This window comes from Diorhabda carinulata, chromosome 4, assembly GCF_026250575.1.
Source record: "Diorhabda carinulata isolate Delta chromosome 4, icDioCari1.1, whole genome shotgun sequence".
NCBI lineage: Eukaryota > Metazoa > Arthropoda > Insecta > Coleoptera > Chrysomelidae > Diorhabda > Diorhabda carinulata.
The window spans coordinates 6256869-6281839 of record NC_079463.1 but is presented as its reverse complement, the minus strand read 5'-3'; the positions used below and the strand labels follow the sequence as shown (position 1 = coordinate 6281839).

At 31.7% G+C, this 24971-nt stretch overlaps 1 protein-coding gene across 1 annotated transcript; it reads right to left on the bottom strand.

The window, feature by feature from the left end:
• Window positions 1-248: 248 nt before the first annotated feature.
• On the bottom strand, window positions 249-24971 carry LOC130892777 (probable cytochrome P450 4aa1). Its single transcript, XM_057798386.1, has 10 exons — window positions 24710-24971; window positions 16605-16762; window positions 10831-11028; window positions 9940-10116; window positions 9474-9519; window positions 8604-8730; window positions 6792-6929; window positions 4729-4960; window positions 4446-4625; window positions 249-488 (listed from the first exon to the last, which is right to left on the bottom strand). Exons 2-10 carry the CDS (start codon window positions 16756-16758, stop codon window positions 325-327), a joined length of 1416 nt encoding a protein of 471 aa, XP_057654369.1. The 5' UTR covers window positions 16759-16762; window positions 24710-24971; the 3' UTR covers window positions 249-324.

Genomic DNA, 24971 nt, shown 5'->3' with positions numbered 1-24971 from the left:
TATTTAAATTAACCGTTTACTTTTAACTATTTCGATCCGTCTATTTATACAAAACGGATTTCTCGATAATTCGGCTCTAGAAAATAAGCAAACAAACTGTGACTTAGCCGCTTTTGAAAGTTTGTACCCGGCGCGTCCACTAAATTTTAGATTTCATCAACATAATCAAACAGGATCGACTTCACGGTTTATGTAGTGTACGAGTTCATAACAATATGAAACTTTGGTTGCGATAATAAAACAACTTGTTTGGGAATGATATAATTTATTCCATTAGATTTAAACACAACAAAATATTGGAATCCTAATTTGTACAATCAGTTTTTAACTTATTCTTGAATTCAGAGTAATCCAAATTCCCCCTTTCGATCTTAAAGTTGCTCTGTATGCCATTTCGATTTCTTCTTTTCCTTTCGGAAGACTAAGCTCGTGTTTTTGTAATAAATAGTAAATGATTGTTTTTATCTCGATCAAAGCAAATTTATAACCTAAAAACAAAATAAAATTATACAGAATAAATTGATATAGTAATATGACTTTAGGAAAGAAAATCATAGTTTTTGAAAACACTCTTTAGATAAATTTTTGTTTACGCCAATACCATGAGATTCCTTATTAGAGTCATTCACATAAACACATGAAAACAAACTGTACGGCGGATCACTTCTCAATTCGATGTTTTTGTTCCAACTGATGTGTAAATTGTAGTATTTGAGATTGATTTGTCTGCGTCTGATTTTTTCGAACACTTCTAACAAACAAATTTTGGTGTACTATTCAAAATTGACAGTTGTTGGATTTGGCTCATCTTGAAAGACCCATACGGTCCATCATTGTTTATTTTCGGGTTCATTTACATTTTCGTTTACCGTAATTTATCGGCATTTCGTTGCATCAATCGATATGAGATTTTTAGGCGATTATCAAATTATGCGCTATCCAACGCGAACAAATCTTACTGATAGCAAAATGTTCATTTATGTAAGTGTGCCCAAGTATGCCTCAATCTCACGGTATGTCTCATGACGATCGGTACATTGCTATTGGTTTAATCCCGGGAGATTTAATTCCATTTTTTGATCTAGATGAGTACCTTCTGATTACGTTCACCATTAAAAACTTTATGAAAGCAATGCCAGATTTGACATATACACATCAGTGTTGCCATATTTCAAAAATTAAGTAGCAACTCTCGTATTACTCATGAAGATAAATGTACCACAGCCGTATGGAGGATAGAGGTAAGGAGAACCGTCTTGTATGGGGGATTAGTTGAAAAAGTGTCCAGCTGTAAGCAGCAAATTACAATACGAAGCCTCGCCAAAATAGCGCTAGTGTAGCAAGTAGAACTGATATGAATTTAGCAGTTATATATTTTATGTACAATTTTGTATATTAATAGTTTAATTGGAATAGTGATGAATTTCCAAAAAATAATTTAATTTCCTATCCCACTCTAATAGTTTTTGAAGCTCTTTTTAAAATTCTTCCAGTCGCTACTATAGCGCCACCTTTATTTGCTTCCTTTCAACAGACACACAGACTTACAAGTGTTGATAGGTAATAAACTATTAAGCATCGATTTCTTAATAATTTAATATCCAGTATAAGTGATTTTTCAACTACCATAACACTGTGATTTATCGTAGCAGATCAAATTCATGAACAATAAGATATGAAAAACTATAATATGAATAGAAACGATCGACAGATGTTAATTTATACAAATACAATAAAGAGTATGTCTCGCCATCTGCTAACTAATAGCTAAAATAATTACTCACAATATATTCATTCCGCAGTTTTCTTAAAATCAAATTTGATTATCAAGACATTGATAAAAGTAGATTTATTAAAATTGTATTAGACTTTGAATCTAATAATTTATTGAATAATCTTATTTGTATCGAAATCATACGTGACACATACTAATTGTATTTTACGCAAACAAGAATCATTGAGTTGATTTATTTTGCTTTCTCACGCACTCCTAATTGAGCATTATAGTTGTTTTCCGTGATTTGATGTTTTATCTTTTACTGATTACTTGAAATCTGGTAGAAATATAGATTTTACACTTCAAAAATAAACTTTATTTTCTAGAAATTTATTAGAATTTTTTCTTATTAGTCGTTATTTAACACATCTGCTACTATTAATATGTATTAATATCCATTCCGTACAATGTATTATCGACAATATTTGAAATCTAATGAATTTTACAAAACTGTATAAAATCTGAACTACCAAGACCGCAATGCAATGCAAGGCGCAAAATTTCTTGATCAAAATCACGCGCAGATGGAGTTCATTGTTTCACGCAAAATCTTGATATTATCGGTTTTGTGCCATTTTTATTGCATGCAAGTTGCAATTGTTACTTTTGGCTTAACAAATCTGCTGACTTTCGTAAAACTTCGTTATTTTCATTGTTAAACTAAGTATAAAATATTAGATAAAAGTTGAGGTTAGGAATTTGTTTACTTTTACTGTTTACAAAAACTTACATGCAATTTCTCACCTCAAATCTTTTCGGAACTTTGAACATTAACATAGGATGAATGTGTCTTTTGTTTTTAATATCTTAGCTCTATTTAACCCCAAAAATACATACTACTATAGTATTTTTGGGATTGATTTTATTTTGGAGCGAATTAATTACAAGCTAACTTTCTTTTCTTCACTATGATTCGTTGTTTGCTTATAAGTGAATCCACAATGTCGATTATTTCGCTAAATTAAGCATAAAAGACGTTCTCACTATGGACTTTCTACTCGATGCTAAGAAGTGCCCTGAATATTCACTATAACATCCATCTGGAAAATTATATGAAACTGCAAGCGTTTAGAAGACAAAAAGAAGCCGAAACTTTTATATTGGAGATGAGAGGACATTTTTTTTACTTCTTTAGGTCATCAAAAACTAAATTTTGAATTATTCGATTGGTGTTTTGCCCAGTTTGCATTGATCATGGGTTCAATTGGAGCCTCTCAAGACATCTAGATCGTTAACCATGTCAAATGAATTCTACAAATTAGTAGAAAATATCTTTCGCTGTAACCACCTCATTCCAAATCAAACTCTTTATTTTCAAATTACCAGATGCGCGACTCATTTCATCGATCAATAGCAACAATTTCAGGAAACGGAAATGGTTAGGAAATAATTAACAAGAATAAGTCTACAATAGAAATAGTCCATAAACTAGATAAAAATTTGGTTAATTATTTTTTTCTCGAACGATAATTGGTGAGTTGCTCAAAAACAATCAGCTGACTTCAACATAGAGGCATCAGTTGGTTCTTAGAACATGGAAAATAAATTCATATAAACAAAAATTCACCTGATGATAGCTTATATGTCTCTCTGTCTTTCCTCAGTCATGAGAATATGGTGACCTCTTTGGAATATCTCTATTCTTTTTTATTGTGTCCTTCCATTTTTTTATATCTAGCTTAGTGCAACAATACGTAAAGAGTTTGGTCTGTGAGTTGTTTTCATTTATGACCTTTTTTTTTAATCTAATTTCTAAATACTGAGATGTTTGTCCTATGTTAACAGCTTCACGCTTATTACAAGGTACTTGATATCTCCAAGTCGTGATGCTCTTTCTGTCGTCGTTTCTTCAAAAAAAATCATTGATAATATCTTTCGTAGACCTGTAGATAGATTTCAGATAGTGCAAACCTTACTCAAAATTTAAAACATTGCTGCCTGCGCTATGGGTAATCAGCTGAGTTTAAAAAATGGATTTTCCCTCACTTAATAATAATTTTTTTACGGCTTGGGTTTTTTGTGATTGCGCTAACAAACTATTATGGCATCCGAGGTGTTCCTTTGAAATGGTTTGTATCTTATCTTGAATTTAGAAAACACTGATACGAACTAATGGTAAAGTTTCGAGTAATTTGCCAGTTGGCAGTGGTGTTTTTTTGGATTCATTAATAATGTCACAGAATTGATGGTAAAGTTACCTTATTTGCGTATGAAACCAGTGTAATCTGGATGGGCTCAGATATACAACCTTTACTTTCTACCATGGACAAAGATCTCGGTACTACTAAGTCCTGATCTGACGCGAAAGGGCTCTCATTAAACATTCAAAAAACTTTAGTTTCATCCCACAAAGGAGTTTTACAACATCTAGAACTCAACATTGACTTAATACGATCCTCAAATTCGATCAAGTTTCTTGGTCCACATATTGACAGTGTCCTTCAATGGCAATTAGAAGAAAAACATTTGGATATTTATTTAACAATACCCACCTGTGACCAGGTAAAAAATTACCTTCAATCCAAAAAAATTATTCAGAATTGAAATAATGACATAAAATTATTCTTTTGTTTGGGTCGAAATAGGTCGAAACGTCAATTTTTCGCGTGGACACCTGACCCAAAAACACTTTAACAACAAGAAAATAATTATTAACATAGATACTGACCTATACAATTCCTAGGACCTAGGCTAAAGGGTAGAAATGCATAGGGGTGCATATTTTCCAATTTAGATTCTTCAAATCTGTTCGGATCAAATTTTTGTGGTTCGGGAAATACGTGCGGAAGCCTGTGTGTTATATACGGAGATAAACCTATGAGTGTACCCTGAGGTAACAATAGATCATCTAAAATTTAATATTATTTCAGACAATAGAACCGAAAGAAAAAATATTTGAAATAAATAATCCGAAAAATCAATTTTCTTAAATATTTGATCAAAATACCCACCGAACATAACATCCTCAGTTAAAACACGATTTATCATTGGTACCACCGGTGACAATCTTAAAGATTCCTTTATAACTTGTTCTAAATATTTCATTCCGTTAATATCGTTTATTCCAAGTTTTCCGTTTTTATCGATCTTGGAGATTTCATCGAAAATCTTTTCTTGTATCTCCGGATATTTTGCAATATAGAAGAGGGTAAACGCCAAAGTTGCTCCTACTGAATCTTGTCCCTAAAATAATAGTGAAAAGTTTTCAGAAAATATTACATTTACATGTGAAAATAAATTTCTTCTATATTTCAACACCTAAATATGAAAAAGAGACAACTATATAATTTACGTAACGTGATTAACTGACTGATACTAAAAGTTGAATTTGAAGTGAGCTTTGTTTACTGTGTTGTTTTTAGCAAATATTTGGATTGAGCGTGTATTTATTTATAAAATCAGTTCTAATAAGAACTAATTTGACTTTCAATTCAATTTTACATCGGTAAGCACGAATCTAATACGTCATTGAATTGCAACCGATCTTTTTTTGAAAATAACCATCTTTGAGGATGAAAAATGGCTCCTGTACAGTAACATAGTTCGAAAACTAACCCAACCTAACCTAACCAAACGATCAATTCTGATGTTTACTATTAACAATTAATGAAACTGGATGAAGCAATCAAAGAAAAACGGCCAGATTTGTCAAATCGGAAATGTTTAGTATTCCATCATGATAATGCAAGGCCTCACACATCTTTAAAAACTCGTGGGAAACTATTGGAGCTTGTTTGGGAAATGATGCCACATCCCCCATACAGCCCTGATCTAGCACCATCTGATTACCATTTATTTCGAAATTTGTAAAATTGTTTGAATCGTTAAGCTTTCACAAATGGTAATAACCTTCAAACGCACTTGGTTAACTTTTTTGCTGATAAAGATTAGAAATTTTATGTGCGCGGAATCATGAAGCTGAAAGAAAGATACCTAAAAGTCATTGAGCAAAATGGAATATATATAAAATTGATTCAAAACTATACTTTGCTAGAAAAAGTGATTTATTTGAACTACAAAACCCAAATTACTTAGTCGTCAATATTATATATTTCAGCGCCGATGTTTACAAACCAACTTTCCCAATACCACTCAATCGGATACCTCGTTTAAAACTGAAAAGAGACGTAGAACAAAGTAAGTAAATAAACATTTGAAACAACAATACAATACCACCCCATGTTCTTAACATTTAGATTAAACTCAGTTAAAATTATTACACATCCTAGTGGAAGTAAGTGGAAGTAGTATTATTCATATAGTGTGATTTTTAACCAGTTGCTTACAGTGCATACAACTATTCTTTTAGAAGTGGTTAATACAAACTGTCACTATATTAATAGAGCGTATTTCACAAACTTAAAAACAATGTAACAGGAGTAATTGAAATTCAAAATCCTCACGTTAAATAATGAGAATAGTACCCCAATAATTTTGTGCTTTACTAGCAACCAAAACGATATTTTTGGTACATAACCTCAACTAATATGCAATAGAAACTAGAGCGGGGAACACAACCACTAAACGGCTTCTAAGAACAACAGAAATGCGGACTCTGAGATCAATAAGAGGACATACGTTACTCGATCGGAAGAAATGAAGAAATAAGGGACATGTGCGATATTCAGGATGTAGTAAGATGGGCAAGGAGCCGCAGAAGAGAATGGAGAGACCATGTAGATAGAATGCCAAATGAACGGTTAGCAAAAATTGCAAAGGGAAAGAAACCAGACACAACTCGACCTCCTGGACGACCACCTATAAGGTGGTATGAAAGCTGGTCCTCAGCATCCCAACTACTCCTGGCAAACCCTTGATGAAAATACAGGACCTAGTCCTAACGTAAGAAGAAGAAGAAGAACCTCAACTAATGGCGTAATGGACGTGGACTCGAATGGCAAGCATAATTTAATTACAAATTCATCTTATTTATTGATAGGTTAGTCATAATGGTACCAATGGAATTTTTAATTACAATCAAAAAAAAAGCGAAATTTACTACAATACTACTTACGGCCAACATGAATGTTATAGCTTCACTTATTATATCGTCATTGGTGAATTCAGAATTTTTTTCTGCAATTTCTAGAAACATATCCAGAAAACATGATCTATTAGATTTTTTCGTTTCTTTTTTTCTATTGATGACTATCTAAAATCAATGATACAATCGGACTAAAAAGGATTATAATTAAAAGAAGTATGTACTTATATTGAACTGACTGGCAAAAAATTTTAACATCTTTACTGTAGACCTCAAAACATCGATTGTGGCTTGTGCCTCCTGAAGACTGTATCAGAGAGTTGAAGGGTATCCTTCTATGCCCTTCAATTGTAATTTATACAGTATTCTTTTGAATACCAAGTTGTCTTATTTTTTCTTACCATCAATACAAGTGTAAACATCGTCATAGATGAGGATAAAGAATTCAGTAGAAGCAGTAATGGAATTCACCTTTATTATCGAGGGATGTAGGAAAGTCAGACAAGGGTAAGAAAGTGACGAGCACTATAAGTGTTCTAATATATGATGGAAATGGTACCAAATCACCAAAAGGTTTCGTTAGAAGCAAAACGACGGATACTACAAAGTAGTCATTCCCATCACAACAATCATTTTTCAGGAATACTATTTTAGACCACACGTTACTATATAATCTATAGACTTTATGAATTAACACTAATTATCTTTGTGATCAATGTAACGTGACTGGTCGCTGGTTATTTTTGCAGTATTTTCCATAGAATTTAGTAGCAATTCAATAATAAGGTATAGATAGCTTAGAATGGAATACCTCAAGAAAAATTCCTTATGAAAACCTGTTTTCTGCAGGCGTGTTAGATAATTATTCGTAAAAGAAAACACGCAAAAAGCTAACAGAAATTACCATAGAAAACTTAAGTGATAGTGTAAGAATAAAATATGGTGACACAGAAAAATGTATGTCAGCAAAATTATTCATTATGGCTTTACTCGTAGATTATATAACAAAATATATCAATAGAAATAAGACATAAGAAACACAGGGGGCAAGAAATAGCATACGCGGATCGAAAGAATTAAAATTTAATAGAAGCGAGCTTGAAATGGTAAGAAAAAACCAATTATGAGTAGAACAAGGATAATGCCAATAATAACTTATGCTGCAGAAAAAAAGAAAGATATGACTTATTCAGAGAAAAAACACATGATGAAATAGAAATGCTATAAGGGAAGAAAAGCAAAGGTAAACTGGTTGGGAAATATATGGAGAGCTAGACTTAAAGCTGAAATTGAAATGACCAAAGTCGAGATGGTTGAATGAAGTGAAGATTAATTCGGAAAGAATTGGAGGGGGGCGGGGAGAAACTAGAAACAATTGGTTATAGATGGGCAGGAATGGAGAGAATAAGTAAGCATACTGAAGAAGACCAAGGACTGAGATTTTGCGAGAACGGAAACAATTCACACAAGTTCCAAAAAGTATAAATCACAGTACGTTCTTACGTCCCACAGGGCTAGCAGGGAGTAAACTACAATTTTAAACACCGAAGAAATAAATCACAATTAAAAAACAAAGTTTCGATCTTCGCTCCTAGCCTAGGAGCATCAATGATTGCATATTATTGTGTCAGCTTGATCAGTTTGTTGTCCAATGAAGCTGAAAATCTTATCAATCATCAGGAGCACACAATACGTCTATAAAACATTATTAGAATTGGAAGATTGTATATGGATATTGACATTTTTTGTCAGCCAATATATTATATATTATATATTAAGTAAAATTGATCATTAATGTAGCTGTAATAGTACTAACGGAGATAGCTTCAACGAACAAAATACCTGTTTAGTATATGAATGAAGGCTTAGCCTCTGTGCTTTTTCTTGTTTCGATGAAGAGGTCCAATTAAATATAGATTCCAACAGTAACCACGGCTTGCTATATCTTTCTATTGCTTGCAATTCTCCCCTAAGAAATGAATATCAATAAATCAAACTCAAACAATATAACGATTAGATATATTTGAAAAAAAATCGTAAAAAATAAGAAAGAAATTTGATAACACAAGCAAATATGTTTCAATTGAACTCAAAATAAATTAATTGAACAGCTACGACATTTTAGGTAATGGAACGATGACTTGAATCAAAAAGTAAAAACGAACAATGATTCACGATTTTGTTTTTATTTGAAGAATTTCTCTTATCTCAAGAAGTGTTCATTATTATATTGTATCAGAATGTTCAAACTATTTATATAGTATATATCCCGTGTCCTCTATGGTAAGCATATTACTTTTTATTTCTATTGTATATTTTTGTTTAAGCTTTTCCTTGATTATATTCCAAGAAGTAGGCAGATTGAGGCATGGAATCAACCAAAAAAGTAAGTATATTGGGACCATGGAATCGGATCACTTCGTACCAATGAACGACTAACCAAAAGAGGGGTGGGGCTCTTTTGATAATGGCTTCAAAGTGAGAGCCGAAACGTCGAGAATTTCCAAAATTCAACTCCTCGTGAACCTAGTTCTTTTCACATATTTTGACAAAAACTGCAAGTAGTCGAAACGTCAAATTTTCAACTGTCTTAAAAAATCCAAGAATCAAGAAACATAAACAATTCAGAAGGTTTATATATATATATTTATATATATATATATATATATATAAAAAAAATATATAAAAACTGTTCGTATATTGTATACTCACTTTCTGTAAGGAGAATGTTGATCTAAGGGAACTCCTAGGACTCCATCTAAAAATAATTAAATTGTAGTTATTATTTCAAGGTTGAACACTATTTATTTCAACTAGCGTCGACTCAATTTTCTCTATAATGAGGATAATTTATTGTGTTTAACGTCCCCATAATATACTTCATAAAAAAAAGAAGGGCTTTTGCGATTGTAGTGAGCAGACACACGCTTGCTTCACCGGGATGTAAATGTTGACACAATTATTTGTACAAGGAAGTTAAGGTGAAAAGTGAAGTTAAATAATGCAGATTAAGGAGTAGACGAGATATGACAATATGTCAATGATGACATGAAACAAGGATATTGAAGATTAACGGCCAGAATAAGAATAGAGAGAATATATCGTTACAAAGAAAACATAAAGACTTGCAGACATCTTAGGATATAGGAAAAGGAAAAGTCAGTTCATCAATACTTACTGTGTAAAATATCTAAAACACATTCGTTAATAAACGGGGTTATTTTCACGGTCTTTTCCGCTTCTAATTTATTAACAAATCGGTTAGCGCATTCAGCAAAAGTTTCTACGAAAGTTTCCAAAATTTGTATATGGAAATATGGCTGAATTAATTTTCTGTTCTTTTTCCATTTGTGTCCTAAAAAAATTCAGGTATTCGTATCAGTATAAAAACTAAAATTAAATGATCAAAACCATGTTAAAGCTTTTGAGTAAAATAAACCTAAAGCAATACCGCTATTTCAATCCACAACCTTCTACTTTTTTTAATATCAACCTTTCGCGGCTGGCGCGTGGTCTCTGACTCCTCAGAGTTCTTTGGTCCGTGCTTCTGAAAAAATATTTCAAGGATTATTACCGCAAGGATAAATGATATTCTCCCAATGGTGACCACAGAGCTAGTACAGCAGATCTGGAAATTACGAGAGGCCGATGTGATAGTAAAAAGAATAAAGTGTTGATTATATTTTTTAATTAATTAATCCACGCGCCAATCCTGATATATCAGCCGCGAAAAGTTGAATATAAATCTATTTTTTATCACACTCACGCTGGAAACCAGTCTAAACCTTTTGAACTTGCTTAGCTTCGCCATAGTCCATTTTCAAAATGGATTGTATAGAGCAGCACGCGGTATCGGTAATCTTCAGTATAATATTAAAAGTGATGTCGAAAGTTTGAATGTGAAACACAATCGTGTAAGTTGTATTACTCACAATCGCTACACACAACAATAGTTAGTTGATAGTTACTTATGATATTAGATTTAATTTAGTTTTACCTTCTACATCAGCGACCTTCATAGATTCTAAAGTAACAACTGATAAAGAATATACTAAATTTAAACACTCACCATTACTGGTTATAAGTCCTTCTCCAAGGAAATTATGTAAAGCTTTGTATACAAAACTTTTCTGATTATTTTTGTTGGTTGCTAAAATTAATTTGACATGTTTTGGTTCGTAAATGAAGACTGTCGGTAGAAATGCAAACCAAACTCTAAAGTATGGCCCGTATCTTTGATATGCAGTATTCCCAAGCTGCTCCATCTCTAAAAAATGAAAAAGCAACATGTTATTCAGGATTTTAACAGATTTTTATTTTTGATTTAAAATGGTCAACATCTAGAACAGCTCAAAAAGTTGAAAATATAATCAATTAAGGTGAAGTATTGAAAATAATCAGAAGAACATGTAAATTGAAGTAAATTTTCAAAAAAATTTAAGAAGTCTTCTTATATCACATATCAATATGGAGGACAAATATTTATACAGGGGCATACAAAGAAATGGAGCAGAGGTGAATGAAAGAATCAGCGTGGCAATCAAACTTATTATACGTTGAACAGAAATTTTTTGTTCATAAAAGTAATAACAAAAAACATCAAAATGAACGTCTATGAATCAATATTTTGACCTGTCCTTAAACATGGTAGCTTAAACTCGGTACTAACAAACTCACTCAAAATCAAAACCGAAAGGTGAAGGACTTACCTCAAGTCAAGGGTGCCACCAGGAAATATCGAATAAGAAAAGACTTGATTGTAGAGCCTATGATTAAAACATGAGTATCTACCGATGCAACTGCAGTCATACAAGGGTAACTTTGTAATTTTTGAGATACACTGCAACTATAGAAGTTAGAGCTGAAACCACTATATTTTTAAACACCTCCATCGTTATTTCTGATATCACACTACCATGATTTCAAGATCGGTTAAGTTAAAATAAAATCTTGAAAAGCAGCAAATCGCATACAGATTAAGCACGTGTTGAGAGGTCCTGCTCTTCAGTTATTGATGGAAACATTAAAAAAGTGGAAATTAAGACAACTCTTAGTGTTGAATCCGCAACAGTAAGACTCAAGTGTAGATCTTTTTATTACCCACAACTTTTCTATCTAACTTTTCTCAATAGGACTAGGAATAGATCTAAAGTATGACGATGACGAATGACTCTAAAGGTAGCGAGTAGTTTTGTGAAACAAATGACTGTAATAAATTATTTGTTTTGTGAATATAATTGCTGTATTCAAAGAAAATGTGATTAAGATCAGCATAAGGATTATCATCACAGGTACAGGCTGATGATTGTATGATAGCCTGCTTGGCAAGATGGATGGGATATCTCTCTTAACTAGTCTTCATATACATATAGTTTATGATATTTCTATCCACGAGCTAAAAACCAAAGGTTTATCAAGAAAATTATGCCAGCAGTTTCCTTTCGTAGTACAGAATTAGTGAAAGCAATTAAGCTTGAAAACACTTTACAGTTAAATCAAACTTCACGAGTAGGAATGGTCGCACACTGTACACTAGCCAGTTGAATTTTAGCGTGAAAAGTATATATCATAACATATTGTGAAATGACTTCTGTTTGACCTTATATCCTGATGTTTAGCTGTGATTCCTGTGTTAATAAATTAGTTACACTGTTCCTTCCGGCATTTCCTCCTCTTTTAGTAAGCCTATCTGCTTTAGAGTTTCTATCCACTTCATAGTAGCCAGTAACCAATCAAAAGCTGACTTTAATGTCACGAATCCATCATCTTATTTAAGGCTGCCTAGCTATATATGAAGATTATTGATCCATCACTTTTATTCTAGAATCTGGCAGTCTTTTCTTCTTCCAAAATTTCTGGTTGTAAGATATTACACCAAGTTTTCAATCTATACGACTTTTATATTTTCATTTCCCTTGAAAACACATCAGCTCTTGTTCCACTTTTTATTAGTAAGTCATCTGTGAAGATTGAGATTTTTTTATCAATAGCATTCTTCTCTTGTATGTAATCTGTATTTTTATCCATTCTATAGTGCGTGTTTTGAGCTAAAATATCCCTCTGTTCTTTCGCCTCTAATTCTCGAGTATTTTTCAAAAAAAACCATCGAATTAAGTCTAAATTACAGACTTTCCCTGTATATCTAATGGATACTTTCAATCATTTTTAGTTTAAAATAATACTAATCTCTCTCGTGACATTGATCAAGAGCCAGTTGACTTGGGTATTTAATATCAATGTCATTCAATCGATTAATATGCAAGAAATGTTGACAACAAAAAATTTCACCGCTTCAGTTACCTTCCCAATTTTTGTAGTATATTTTTAGTCGTTTAGTAAGTGTTAATGTTAAGTTTAATGGTTTTCTCTTATAATAATAAAAAATGATAATATCAAAAACAGAACATGTATATATTTATGTTGTTTTACGTGATAAATTTGTTTTTCAATTATTAAAATATTCTGTTCTACATATGGAATGTAAGGAAAAAAGGGACCGGAAAGTAATGCCGCTTTCTTAAATTGAATTCAAAGGAATAAATTTTTACCCTTTTTTATTATTTTCAATCTATAACGTAACCACTTTCGTCCGCAACATTTTCTCATATAACGATATTTGAATTAAATATCTTGAGATGGTATTTTGAACATTATCCAAATTATAGAAAGAAAATATTGTAGCAATTGGATTAAATGGAAAACCTGAGGGTGTGATATTGTGTAATTCATTAATTTTTCCAAGATTGCAACTTCAACCTCAAATTTCCATCAAGGCGCATCGATTTTCTTGAAATTTTTCACCCTATGCGATATAGGGGAATACCACCCCAACTAACATTCTTAGCACAAATTACTCTATGGAGTTTTTTCGAAAATACTTTTTCACTTATTCGTGATTGAAATTTTGAAGTATTGTTACAAAAATGCATATTTTTAATCGATTTTTCACAAAAACTGTAGGGAGGTTGTAGCTTCTAAAGAAATAAAAATTTTTTTTTTGTTATAGACGATTATACATGATTTATTAAAAGAGGAACTTTTTTCGTGAACCAAAGACTTTGAAAAATAGAAAATTGAATACAAGAAAAATGGTCAATTTTACGAAAAACATATTTTAAATGTTTTTCAAAGAAATTTTAAAAACCATCCTATTAAGACTTTATCAGACATTCTAATACACAAAATAATGACGAAAATAAGATAAAATCCCTTCATCTCATAGAAAAAATCCGTGATATTGCCACCCTAATTGAAATAAAATGTTATATATTTGAAAATCACTTCAATTGAATACAGATAATAGGATCCAGGAGTTAAAAATGGTTTAGAGAGCTTGATTCTGAAAAAAATTATGGACACAATGGATAAGTATTTTTTTGAATTATCTCTCATTGAAAATAACTTAAAAAATATAAAAGATACGTTAAACCTGCTGGAAAACAATAAGTTTTTTCAATTTTTTTCTTAACCGAATTAACCGAGAAATAACCTTTCTCAGTAGCGTCACTTTGTATATTGAATTTTAAAATCCATGGATTTAATGTCTTTTCAAGAAACTACACAACTTAAAACCGCCGAATCTTAACTAATTATTTCCCAGACGATGAAAACGATGTGTATGTTTGACTTTGTATCTTAAAACATTGTGCAATATCTATGTTAATTCTACAAATGTTTTTCTAAAGTTTCTAAATGATTTAACTTTTATTTCATTGTATTTTGACAATAAGGGATAGTTTTCAACCCTTACAATAATTTGTACATAATGGCATAAGGTAGATTTCGTAGTGAAAGGTATATAGAATTTAATTTCAAAATTTCACGCAAATCTATGCGTCTTGATGGAATACTGAGGTGATACCATATTTTTACCGTTGTTCACTGGACTAATAGTCGTGCTGCAGAATATCACCTTTTCTGTCGATAATAATCGTCGGAGACTATTCGTTTAAAGGTTCAGTCGATTCAATTTTTCACAATAGAGACCTGCATTAACAATTTTACATTTGCGAAACTCGAAGAGCTTGCAATGTCAGATACGCTCTGATATTTGGTTGGCCATTTCAACCCAAATTACAAAAAAAGACTAGTAATTCAACATTTAGAGGTGAACAAGTGACAATAACCTTAAAATGTCTTTGGCACTTCAAATGTCAGCATACACAGAAACAAGATTACCTACTTTACGAGCGTGTTGATTATATTTTAAAATGAGAAGCTCGATTATGTATTAAAATATGACGTAAAGTTGTATTTACAAATGAAATTCACCACATTAATTGGCAACTAATGCATGCATCGATCGATCTAGTTCATTAGTAAACAGAAGAAAAATTTTTTTTGGAAACGTTAGTTTCATTCGTCAAAAACGCGTTTGCAAATTGACTATGCTATTTCTATACAACGAATTTTCTTCTTATTTCCTCTAAAAACAGCCAATAGTCATTGAGAGCCAAATCTGGAGAATATGGTGTATGCAAGAGGGTCATTGAATTTGACCATTGGTCTGATCCACTTATGATATGGTGCGTTGTCTAGGTGAAAAAATATCTCTTTATTATAAATATTGGGCCTTTTGATTGCGATTCTTCAATCGGTCCAATAATTTTCAGAAATGTTACTATTGATTGTTTTCTCTTTTTCCAAATTCCGAAATTCACAGGCTATGAACATGTACAGGTGTACAGTGGTGAATTCAAGTTTCCCTTCTCATTTACTTGAACAACTACATCATTGTGCTCGTGCAAAAAGTCCTCTATCTCTCAAAATTACCATCACGATTTTCAGGAGCTTTTTGTGTTTCTGGTCGTTTTGGGCGTACTAACCATTGAGCGCCAGCAATGCGAGCTTAAACTTTTTCTGTAGTCATCATAAGCCAAACCTATATATCTATGATAATTTTTTTTATTAAAAACCAATATTTAAGCTACATGTTTTGATTAAAACAAATTGAAGGTTATTCATATCAACAAAATAAAGGGGTTAACGAAAAGAAAATTTGACAGCTCTCGTATAAAATATCTTAAGTATCTCAAAACAAAATGTATGTTGTAGAATTTCAGGGTTTCATTATAAAAATTATTCTACGTTCGAATGCTTCCCTTTCAATATACTTCCCTCCCCTCGCCCCACACGTTTCAATACGTTTTTTCCATTGATCGAAACAGTGCTTCTTTGGCGAGTGCCTTCAGGAGCTTTGCCGTTTTTTGCTTTACCGCTTCCATCTGCTCAAATCGCGTCCATTTCAAAACAGATTTTATCTTCGGAAACAAAAAAAGTCGCATGGGGTCAAATCTGGTGAGTACGGTGGGTGTTCAAGCACTGGAATGCGCTTACTGGCCAAATACTGCTTTACAGATAGCGCGTTATGGACAGGTGCATTGTCCTGTGTTTTTGTGTGTTCTCGCAGTGTTGCCAAAACTGAGAACTGACAGTCTGACCCTCTGGAACCCATTCAGTCATCACAATACCGTTAATGTCGAATAAAACCATCAACATTGCCCTGATTTGCTCTCTCGGTCCTCACTAAAGCGCTTACACCACTCAAAAACACGCACACGAAAAAGAAAATTGTCCCCATAAGCTTCTTGTATAAAGAGGTGGTATTTAAGAGAGGGTAAGATAAAAGAATTTAGCATCATAGCAAGCGATATAGCAAAATTTTTTCATTCACCTAATCTAGAATTATATACAGGGCACTGTTTTCGAAAGTCATCTGATACTATTTCAGTTAATGCAGGAGCAGATCTTCTAAAACTCCGAAGCCAAATGGGGGTTTAAAAACCCAGAAATGTTAGTGCATCCAATACAGATAACTCTGTGGCTAACAATTCATATACATACCCTTATGATTTTTTAACATGAATCCATTCCCTAATACAGGTAGCGCTGGAGGTCCTGGTAAATTCCATATTACCTTAGCAGCCCTTATATAATTCTTCACAGCTAAGTATATCGATAAAAATAGAGATATAATATACCCCAAATAATAGTCCATTTTCCTGTAACAAAAATTGGGCCATATTAAAATAAAAGCAGTTGAAAATTTCTTATACATTCAATTTCCTCTACACCTCATTTTGTTATATTCACATGGCTTCTAGAAATATTGGTAAGTGAATGGATTATTATCCTCAACTTTATAATTTGTAACAAATGAGTTATAATGGACTTACGAACCATAAGTTACCATATTTTATTGAGTCTTTTCTTTTCAAAAACATTGCACATGATTTATTACGAAGGTAGCCTCAATTGAAGTTTTTTGTAGAAAGAAATGATTTAATATCTAAAAAAAGCTGAAGCTTTTTTGGAAAGGCAACCATCACAGGTATTCTAGCTTCATTTAAAAAAAAAGAATGGTTGGACTGGAAATTCACAGTTTGAGTTAAAAATAAGTTTTGAATAGGCAAATAAACAAAAAAGCTTTTAAAATTTCAAGTCGAACTTCGCGGAAAAGAAAATAAAAGATATAATTGATGATCATTCCTTGGATAAACTTGTTTTTACTACTCAGAAACAGCTTCGGAAATCTGGGAATAGAGATGCAGCCAATATATTAAAAAGACTTGTTCTCTAGACAGATAAATGAGTGTGTAATGTACTCGTAATGTAAATATCTCTGTTGGATAGAAAGGAAATGTTAAGCGTCATTTCAAGACAGTTCACTGTGGAATGGAAAAAGATTATCCGCTGAATTCAGCTCCGAGAAGAGAGAAGGTGATGCAGTTAAAATCTCAGCTAAATGCATAACAATCAACTTTCTTAAGACACTAGACAAGAACAAGACAGCTATCGAGGCGTCATTCCGGGTTTCCAAGGTCATCGCTCAACATAGAAAAACGTACGAGGATGGTGAGTTGATTAAAACTACATTTTTAGAAGCTGCAGATACAGTTAATACTAGAAATAAATGTTCGTTTGTAATAAACTGGTTTAAATTCCATTTTGTGTACTTTTTTGGGCCCAATATTCCTAAATAGGTTTATAAATGCTAGAATGGATCACTAACTCAAAAGTTTGATGACCACCGGTATATGGACATTATTCCATGAAACCATATTATAAATTTTATAAATACAGCGTTTTCGAAAATTACTTCAAGTATTTCAGGAAATAGTGAAATGTATGTAACAATTGAGATTAAATAATTCCGCATTATCAAACAACTAATAGTTTTTAAAACATCAAGGCTACACGGAGGTAAGTATGTTGTGTTAATAAAGAAATACCGAGTTTAATAATAAAATTAACTTCTCGTGCTACTGATTGAATATAAATAGGTAAATTATTCAATTAAAGAACCTAAATTGAGGAGGTTCTTGACTCATTGGTACATTTAAATAGCGGATAATCTATCAACTAATTTTGAAAATATGTTCGTAAAATATATTATAAAATAATAAATAAGCAGTACGGTCCAATTTGACACGATTCGCGCATTACGTCACTCTGGAATCAGAATGTTTTCTTAGCCATTAAAATTAGATTGGAGTTATATTTATTTACTGGGTTTTTTGTGTTTGTGATCCGTTTTTTTGTGTTTAGCGGATATAGATATAATAGAAAGTGAAATATTTTAAAAGAAAATACAACAACACTAAACGAAATACCAAAGAAACAGGTATACTTTGGCTTCCAAAAAAAACAGCAGCGGATAGGATCCTGTGGTCGAAAGGATAAAATTAATTTAAAATAAAGTAAATGAATTTCGTAAATCCCAAAATAACAGATATAATTCCTATTTTTTTATATTTAAGTCTGGTTGTAAATATTTAGAAACGATACCCCTTAATCATGTCTTTGTTCCATTCATTTCGAAAAGGGTAGTTCCATATAATGCAAAGTGTCTAACTACCGCACGCGGTATCAAATATTACTTCTGGAATTAAAATAAAACCTTCTAACATGTATTCAGCATACGTTATACTTCACATTTTGATTCCAACGTGACGTCATATAGTGCTTTCGCATAGGCACACCGTTGTATGTGTATTGTAGCAGTGGTGATATCTCTGTTATTATCGTTCATTTACAATTCTTCTATTTCTATATACGAATTCAATTCACATTTTCAATTCCATATAATTTTAATTTGATCATCAAAGGGAAGAAATATTCGTTTCACTGTCTAAAAAGAGTATTTCATTTCATATTTAACTTCGTATTGTATAATATTGTTTTCCATTACATTTTATAAAACGTACATATCTAACTGAATATATTTCTTTTTTCAAATTGATAAAGTCAAGCTCCAACTTTACCAGTTCGGTTCCCGTTAAATTATCTTCAAGATTTTATTGTATAATATATTTATTAAAAAATTTGGAAATAGCAATCGCGTTCGAATAAATTGATACTCAAGGTAACGAACAAAGTAAAATATAGTTTTTAGTATCAAAATTTATATTTTCTACGTCCGTTATAATTTGCATTCATAAAGAATGTAATTTCTGAATCGGTCAGAAAGCGTGAAAAAAAGTAGCGTAACGGTTCATTTTTCACGCTTTTGCCTTGGAAAAATGCCTTAATTGTCACACTCTTATTTCTTGATATTCATTCAAGAAAATCCGTTTCGTGTCTAATTGAAAGGAGTGTAGTATTATTATGAGCGATGGAGAGTAATAGTGAAGAAAGTTTAAACTGCACATCTTCTCCCTGAAAAATCCAGGGAACAGTATTTAAAGGACTATAATTCTTTTATGGGGTGGCGTACTAAAAAAGGCATAAATAGCCTCACAGGAAAAGTGTTGCTAGATGACTTTGAAACTAAATTCAAAATGTCTTTAACACTTTGGTCGACTTATTCAAAACTGAAAGACACCCTAATGATAAATAACGACGAAGACATCTGTACATACTCGAAACAGATCTTTTCTTTTTGCAGTATAGAAATGGTAAATGCAAAACCCAAATTGTAGGTATCCAAACCTTTTCAAAAATTCCCTCGCTTATCGCAACATATTTGATTTACCTAATCCAAAAAACTACACCGGGTATACATTTCGACGCTTTTCGGCGTCTCTATTAGTGGATTCCGGTGGTGATATAATTCAAGTAAAGAATCACGGTGGGTGGAAATCCAACACAGTTTCGGAGGGTTACGTAGACGAATCAATAAAAAACAAAATGGATTCGGCAGTGAAAATTTTAACGACAATAACTAGTTCGACTTTGAGCAACATTTTAAATAATCACGATCCTACCAACAATCCAATAAGTACTAATACAACTATAGACGATGTTATTTCTTTGAACTCGTTAAATGTACCAATAGTAATGTAACTTCTTCTTCACTCCAAATTAGTAATGCTCACAGTTGTATTTTTAATATTAGTATTACAAAATAAAAATCGATAAAAGTTTTGTCGAATTGTTTAAGTTTAGGGACGAAGAAAATATTTTGTATGAAATTCGTGAGTAAAGTAACTTTTTTCACCACAAAAAATGAATATTCATACGAAATATATGGATTATTTTTATATCATTCCTGCATTTTATGAAATAACTGATAGGAATTATTTCACAGTTGATTCAATAGATTGACTGAAAATTTGTTGCTTTCCTTCGAATTTCATTGATGTCAAGATGTCATTAATGGCTAACAGCTTGGATATAAAATTTATGTAAATTGACTTTATGTAATTAATACGAAATTATTAGAATAATAGGGTTTTTATTAAAGCCCACTTCACTTGCTTTTACTTTTAATAATAGGGAACATTGTCTCATTTTTCACATGCTATTTGTAACCTGAAATTTTGTCCTTTTTATAAGTGGTGGTTAAATTTTTTCAATTTATAAATTATAAGGGTCGACTATAGGCTTATTAGACACGGTTTACTTTACTAGAAAATATCGTCCGAATAGCGAAAACCAAATTTTTTGGCTTTGGATATCAAATACAGTTCAAAATTCAAAAAAAAATAAACTATACAACAAACATCGGGTATTTGGTTAACCATATATTAAAGCCAATGTTCTTTTGTCTCCATTTTTGAAAATACATGAGTCTTATAGACAACAAGCCATCTATTAAACTAATACCTTACTCTTTTCTCTTATAACCTCAAAGTTTATATGGAAAATTAAACTAACCGAGTTTTTGGTTTATTATTTTTATCTTTTACGATGCTATTCATAATAATAATCGACTAGCTTTTACCCGCGGCTTCGCTCGCATCGATTCAATTAAATAAGTATCAGAAATCATTATAATAGAAAAGAACGAACTCTGTAGCTATATTAGAACCTGAAATATAGATCTTTGAATGTAGAAAAATTGCCAAAAACCTACAAAAATTCATAACTCCACATTGAATGTCCGCGCCTGGATACTCTCCAACTCAACCGATTTAAGTGTTCAAAAACTCAAAAGAAAGAAGCTGTTTCAGCGAGTGTTCTTAAACTAGAACGAACTCTGTAGCTATAGTAGAACCTGAAATATAGATCTTTGAATGTAGAAAAATTGCCAAAAACCTACAAAAATTCATAACTCCACATTAAATGTCCGCGCCTAGCTCCTCTCCAACTCAACCGATTTAAGTGTTCAAAAACTCAAAAAAAAAGGTGTTTCAGCGAGTGTTCTTAAACCAAAACGAACTCTGTAGCTATATTAGAACCTGAAATATAGATCTTTGAATGTAGAAAAATTGCCAAAAACCTACAAAAATTCATAACTCCACATTGAATGTCCGCGCCTAGCTCCTCTCCAACTCAACCGATTTAAGTGTTCAAAAACTCAAAAAAAAAGGTGTTTCAGCGAGTGTTCTTAAACCAAAACGAACTCTGTAGCTATATTAGAACCTGAAATATAGATCTTTGAATGTAGAAAAATTGCCAAAAACCTACAAAAATTCATAACTCCACATTGAATGTCCGCGCCTAGCTCCTCTCCAACTCAACCGATTTAAGTATTCAAAAACTCAAAAGAAAGGAGGTGTTTTAGCGAGTGTTCTTAAACCAAAACGAAGTCTCTATCTTGAATAGAACCTGAGATATTGAGGATAGAACGTGTGTATGTGAAAAATTACCATAAGTAATGTACAGGGGGAAATCGCATTTGAGTATAACTTGAGAAGGGTGAAAATTAGATGAAATCCGATGGTTGATGGCTGATCATCATGCATCAATACCTTCCATTGAAAAAAAAAATAAGCAAATCGGTTGGGTAGAACACCTGAACGGACTCGGAATGGAAATCATCAATTTTTTTAATATATAAGATGATGTATCAAAAGAAGAAAGATGGAAATAATTGCAGCCTCTGAAAGACTGAAGTAATAGTTGAGTTTCTATTATTTACGCGTGGAAATACAGTGCGATAAAAAATAAGAAGCAGAGGAGAATGAACGAATTCGCGTAGAAATTGATCTTTTTTGCGTTAAACAGAAATTTTCTACATAAAATAGAAATAAAAATAGATGATAGTGACAGCTGGGTACTTATAAACTCACACAAAAGCGAAATTCAAGGGGCAGAAATTAACCATCGTCAGAGATATCTCCAGAAAGAATCGATTAAGAAACAAATTAATAGGAGAAGACTTTAATATTTAACCAGTAATCACAACAATTAAAAACAACAGTTTAGATGGTTTGTACACTAGCAAAAAAGATATGGCAAGCTAGAGAAATGGAAAAGAGGACACGGAAAGAAATATTGTGAAAACACAAATGGTGGAATTTTAAAAAGAAAAAGAATAACATGGGCAGAAAAAGCTTTGAAATAGAAAATAATTGCGGCATTTGTGTATGAATAAAAAGACACACACACCCGACACCCACAGCTGGTAAACACGGATTTATGATTATTATATAAAAATATTTTCAACCTATTGGTCGTTGATTTTATAACAATTTTCAAAATTTAAATATTTAATTTAAAATATTTAAATATTGTCCAAATGAATAAACATCTGGATATAGTCGACAATGAATATTGGATTTAGACTTCGTTCTCTATCAAACTACATACACTTTATAATTTTTTACCAAACTAAGTCGTCAATACATATCGAAATTCCACAATACAAAATATAACTTACTAAGAAATATGTATAATAAAATCTTTGTTAATGTCCTCAAAAAATCAAACTAATGCATATTTTCCGTGATTTATATTATTTTCAAAACTGTAATTAAACAAATTTAGTATAATTTAAAAAATATAAAAGTTGATAAGATTGAGAAAATTAGCTGTTGATTAATGAATTGATGTAAGTACTACATTAAAATTTATCACGTTATGCAATTGGTACTAAAATTTTTCAAATGGTTCTCTTAAATTTAATGATTTTGTTCAATTATGAAATTAGAAAATTTTTTTTTCTTATAGGAGAGGATGGCAAATAATTATTCGATCGAAAACTACATATTCGTCAAAAAATTATCAAAATTGTACTGGAACACCGTCTAATTGAGGTTAAAGAGATAGAAAAAGCTTTCGGCATGTTAAACATGTTAAAAGAACGCAGTTGCAAAATACTGACTGAAGAATTATGCAAGAGCAAGCAATCCAGGCTTTGGGTCTCACGTTTACTAACATTTTCAGACCTCATTTAATTAGTTTAAGCAAAATGAAGAATTACTTGCTTCGATTCATAATTGTAGATAAAACCTGGATCTACCACATAACTTCTAGGGCGAAAAACTTATCAAGACAGGGGATTACAAAGGGCGAATCTACTCCAAAAAGGACAAAAACCATTTCATCTATCGGAAAAGTGCGGGCGATCATTTTTTTGGGATAGTCATGGCATTGTGTCATTTAGTACCTTCAAAAACTTAGCAGGAGATTATTACGTATCATGCTTGATGAAGTAAAAGAAGAAATTACGAATTTCATGAAAACAAAGTACCTTTTTCTTAGAAAAGCGTAATTTGGGTGATCGCTATTGCTAAAATTCATTTATTGCAATTCTAGTTGGTTAACCACCCGCCGTTTTTATCAGATCTGACCCCCAGCGACTTTTATCTGTTTTCTAGCCCTAAAGTTTCACTTGAGAGAATAATCAACAAATAGTCTAGTCAACAAGTTCAAAAACGTGAAAGATAGAGATAGAAAAATGTTTTAGAAGCATTTTGGAGCAGGGGAAAAATCATAGCTGTTATTAACAAAATAAGATGGAAAAAATGGTGATTTGTTTTTGGAGAATAGCTTGAAAAATATCAATATCTATATATAATGACTTTTTAAAATCATTGCCAAATTAACGCAATTTCGCCTCAATTATTAGGACCTTTATCTCAATTTTTCACGTTTTTGAGCTTGTTGACTAGACTAAAAATGAATAATTACAATTAAAAAACTTATAGCATTGTTATAAGACACCATAAAAATTTTGCGGCAATGGGTATAACTCACTTGATGAATTAAAACGAATTTCATCTGCTGGGGGATATAAATTCTCTCATTTATGTATCAATACAATAATTTACTCATAAACATTCCTAAATTAAATTTCTGTATATTAGGTAAACTACTGGGAATACTTAAGTATAGCGTGAACATAAAAATAAAATTCTTTGAATATCGCAATCGTTGTTAGAACTTTTGAATTAGGTTTTGGTTTAATCTAGCATTCCGACATTTGGCCGTGTATGCACGTACAAATATTGCATCTCAAAATTTTCTAGCCGAATCTAATATCCACGTGCGATTTGTACGAATTTACTACCGCCCTCATCTGCGTGAGTTATGACCAACATTACCGCTCGTTGAATAGTATACATTGAATCGTATACATACATGATGCCTTTCTAGAGAAAATTCTTAAAATTCTCTCTCAATTTAATAAACATAAAAATAGTTTTTATTATAAAAAAAACCAATTTGTAATATAATTTGGACATTACAAATTTGTCTTCTAATAAACGGTCAAAATGTCTCTTCGTTCGGAAATAATTTAAAAATAATAAAAAATAGTTGAAAATAAAGTAGAATCTTACCTGAATTGTAATGTAAATATATTAAAACGTGAAAATTAATGCATCTATCACATAAATATTCAAAAATCACTCCCTACACACAGATAATAACAAAATCGTTCACGGCCATCATCAGACATCGAATAAACTCGCCTTCAATCCCAACCGCATCTGATTCAAAATAACCTTTTGCGAAACAGGTACAAACAGCATTGAACGTGAATATTTTTAATAATGATAAGTTTTCATAAACACATGTATATTATATACCCACATTCACCAT